This window comes from Leiobunum rupestre, chromosome 9 (genome assembly GCF_980474605.1).
Source record: "Leiobunum rupestre chromosome 9, qqLeiRupe1.1.hap1, whole genome shotgun sequence".
In the NCBI taxonomy this organism is placed as follows: Eukaryota; Metazoa; Arthropoda; class Arachnida; order Opiliones; family Sclerosomatidae; genus Leiobunum; species Leiobunum rupestre.
This window is the reverse complement of record NC_143392.1, coordinates 52346499-52349047: the sequence shown is the minus strand read 5'-3', so window position 1 is coordinate 52349047 and position 2549 is coordinate 52346499. Positions and strand designations below refer to the sequence as shown.

The window sequence follows — 2549 nt, the reverse complement described above, 5'->3', positions numbered from 1 at the left end:
TGACTCACTAGCCGCTACTCGCAACTGACAATGTCATCAGCTCCGATTCGAGCTTTTATACACTTTGCACCCCTAAACATTCGCTTCGCGTTGTTTAGGTTATAATAGTAGGGTCCTTCGTCAGTTGGGGAAGAGCAGGGTTTTTTTCGGTCTTAGCGCTTGGGACGTGGGAGAATTCTTTCAATGAAAGTACATCACTACTTTGTTATTATAACGGGGGTCGCCTCTACCTCGCTAGAATGTTTTCAATGTGATAAAGAATCTTTGGAAAATTATATCTGATGCGCTCTTTAGAATTTACAAGGCTTAAAAAAATAATATCTTATTAATTCGCAACCAAAATTAAATATAATTCCTAATTATAAGTACGTAAAAAGTAAACTTTGGTATTTTCTCTTAATATTTATTTATTTTCACATTACAAATTCCTCACCGAGGGTTTGTTGAACAATTTGTTCTAAAGCCAATAATTTTTCCAAATCATCGTTAAAGTCAATTTTTTTTGTTTTTTTTTTAATCTGCTTCTCTGATGGAGCGCTTCTTTTCTTCCGCTTCTGTGTGGAAAATGAAGCGGATGCGAGAAGAGTCGAAGGAACTTCGGGGGTAGAAGAAGTTGACGCTATTGATGGTAGAGACGATAGAGATGATGATGAGTTTCCGGTTATAGAACATGCCGATGAAGATGTGACAGGGATCATTGATAGTGTGGTCGGGATTTCTGGCGTTGAAGGATTCGGCTCGTTGTTCATTCCGAAAAAGAGGAGCGAAGCGATGGAGTCTTCTTCCGCCGATATTGTTAAATCCAGTTTTTCGATCTTAAAATAATTGTAATAAATACACGTTTTATACGTAATAAACGAAAATAAACATACCCCGATTAGTTGGTTTAATCCTCCGAGAGCCCGTCTTATGTTGGCTATGTTCGGGTGGTAACATAGGTGCACGTCTATAACTGCACACGCTTCATCCGGGCGGAATTCCACCCAAAATCCCCGATGTTGCTTCCGGATAATGACTTCGAAAGTTCGAAAATTGAAGACTGGTAATTCGGGGCGGCCGGGAATGTGTCCCAGCGCAGCCTTATATCTTAAGACTGCGACGGTAACTTTTTTGTCTAAGACGGTATTGTTAGTTGCCATTCTGAAATGAATATGATTTTGATTTTCGGGAGATGGACTTATATATCCCAGCCAGAATTGAAATTTCTTCTGGAAGTCGTCTCCACCACAAGTAATAAATAGAGCTTATAGTTTACAACCTTTCGTAATAACAAGAATGTATTTACGCCATAAGATATAAATTACGCTTTATTTATGTCACAAAGAATAAATAACGTATTTATACTATAAGGTATACATAAGAACGTATTTATACTATAAGGTATACATAAGATCGTATTTATACTATAAGGTATACATAAGAACGTATTTATACTATAAGGTATACATAAGAACGTATTTATACAGTGGGGTATAAATAAAGATTGTATTTATCTATATTTAGTATAAATATATTCTTGGTAATAAGACTAATTCTGATTTCCATCGGTAGACCTATTAGACGGTTGTAAGTAAAAATGTTTCTATTTAACCATTCCACTTCCCAATGTTTGATTCAAGTAAATGTATATGAGAGAGGTAAAAAAAAATCAGATATGGTTAAGACCAAAATATTTTATTTATATTTTTTCCATAAATTTATCTGATGCGCTTTAAATAATGCACAATTGAAATTTTGAAAATGGTATTTGCAGACCCTTGGACCCAAATCTGCAAAATTTTTAAATTTTGGGCATCCAATGTCCTCAACGTTAATGATCTTCTTAACGAAACGATTCGAGAGGAACGATGTTTTCTCCAGACCTTTCGTGAAGAAGGTTGACGCTTTAGATGTGATGTAGGTGATGATTCCATCCAATTCGTTTATTTCGTATTCACCCTCATCCCACTACATCCCGCAAATATTCGTCGAGATCCACGAACAAAGTCTTTTGTCTTTCACGTTTAGCTCGTGATACGGAAAAGGCGGCTTAAAGGCGTACACCCCACTCTCTCCAGTTTCAACCACCAAGAATGCCAATTCTTTGAGAACATATTCGTTGTTGGCTCTCAGAAAGTTGACTTCGAGAATGCAAGAGTTATTCTCCGACCTAGAATTGACAATACAAATTAAAAATGATTCGCGAATAATTAATACGTGATAAAACTCACATTTTGGGTTACTCCTCGTATGACTGGTGAGCGTCGCTTCTAAAACGTGAAAGACAAGATTCCAAATTCGGGATGTAATTTTAAGGAAACTGAGTCCCTTTATATAGTACTCATCCGTGCGCTTTTTACTTGGTTTCATATACTTTACAAAAAGAGTAATTTCAATCCTTGGCGTTACTCTCCGTTCATTTCAATTGACGTTTCGCATCTGTAAGAATTCTATTTGCAGACTAAACACGCTGGAAAACAAACGGCTTCTTTCCACCTGGTTAACCTTAGACGTTGCTCTCCGTTCAAATCCCCGCAAATATACAATCGTCGTAATATCGCTACCCTCAC

The 2549-nt window shown here is 36.8% G+C and overlaps 1 protein-coding gene across 1 annotated transcript; it reads right to left on the bottom strand.

Annotated features, from left to right (window-relative positions):
* Nucleotides 1-413: 413 nt before the first annotated feature.
* Nucleotides 414-1209, bottom strand: LOC149930880 (uncharacterized). Its single transcript, XM_090157960.1, has 2 exons — nt 873-1209; nt 414-815 (listed from the first exon to the last, which is right to left on the bottom strand). The coding sequence occupies exons 1-2, from the start codon at nt 1137-1139 to the stop codon at nt 414-416; spliced, it is 669 nt and encodes a 222-aa protein (XP_090014086.1). The 5' UTR covers nt 1140-1209.
* Nucleotides 1210-2549: the final 1340 nt, after the last annotated feature.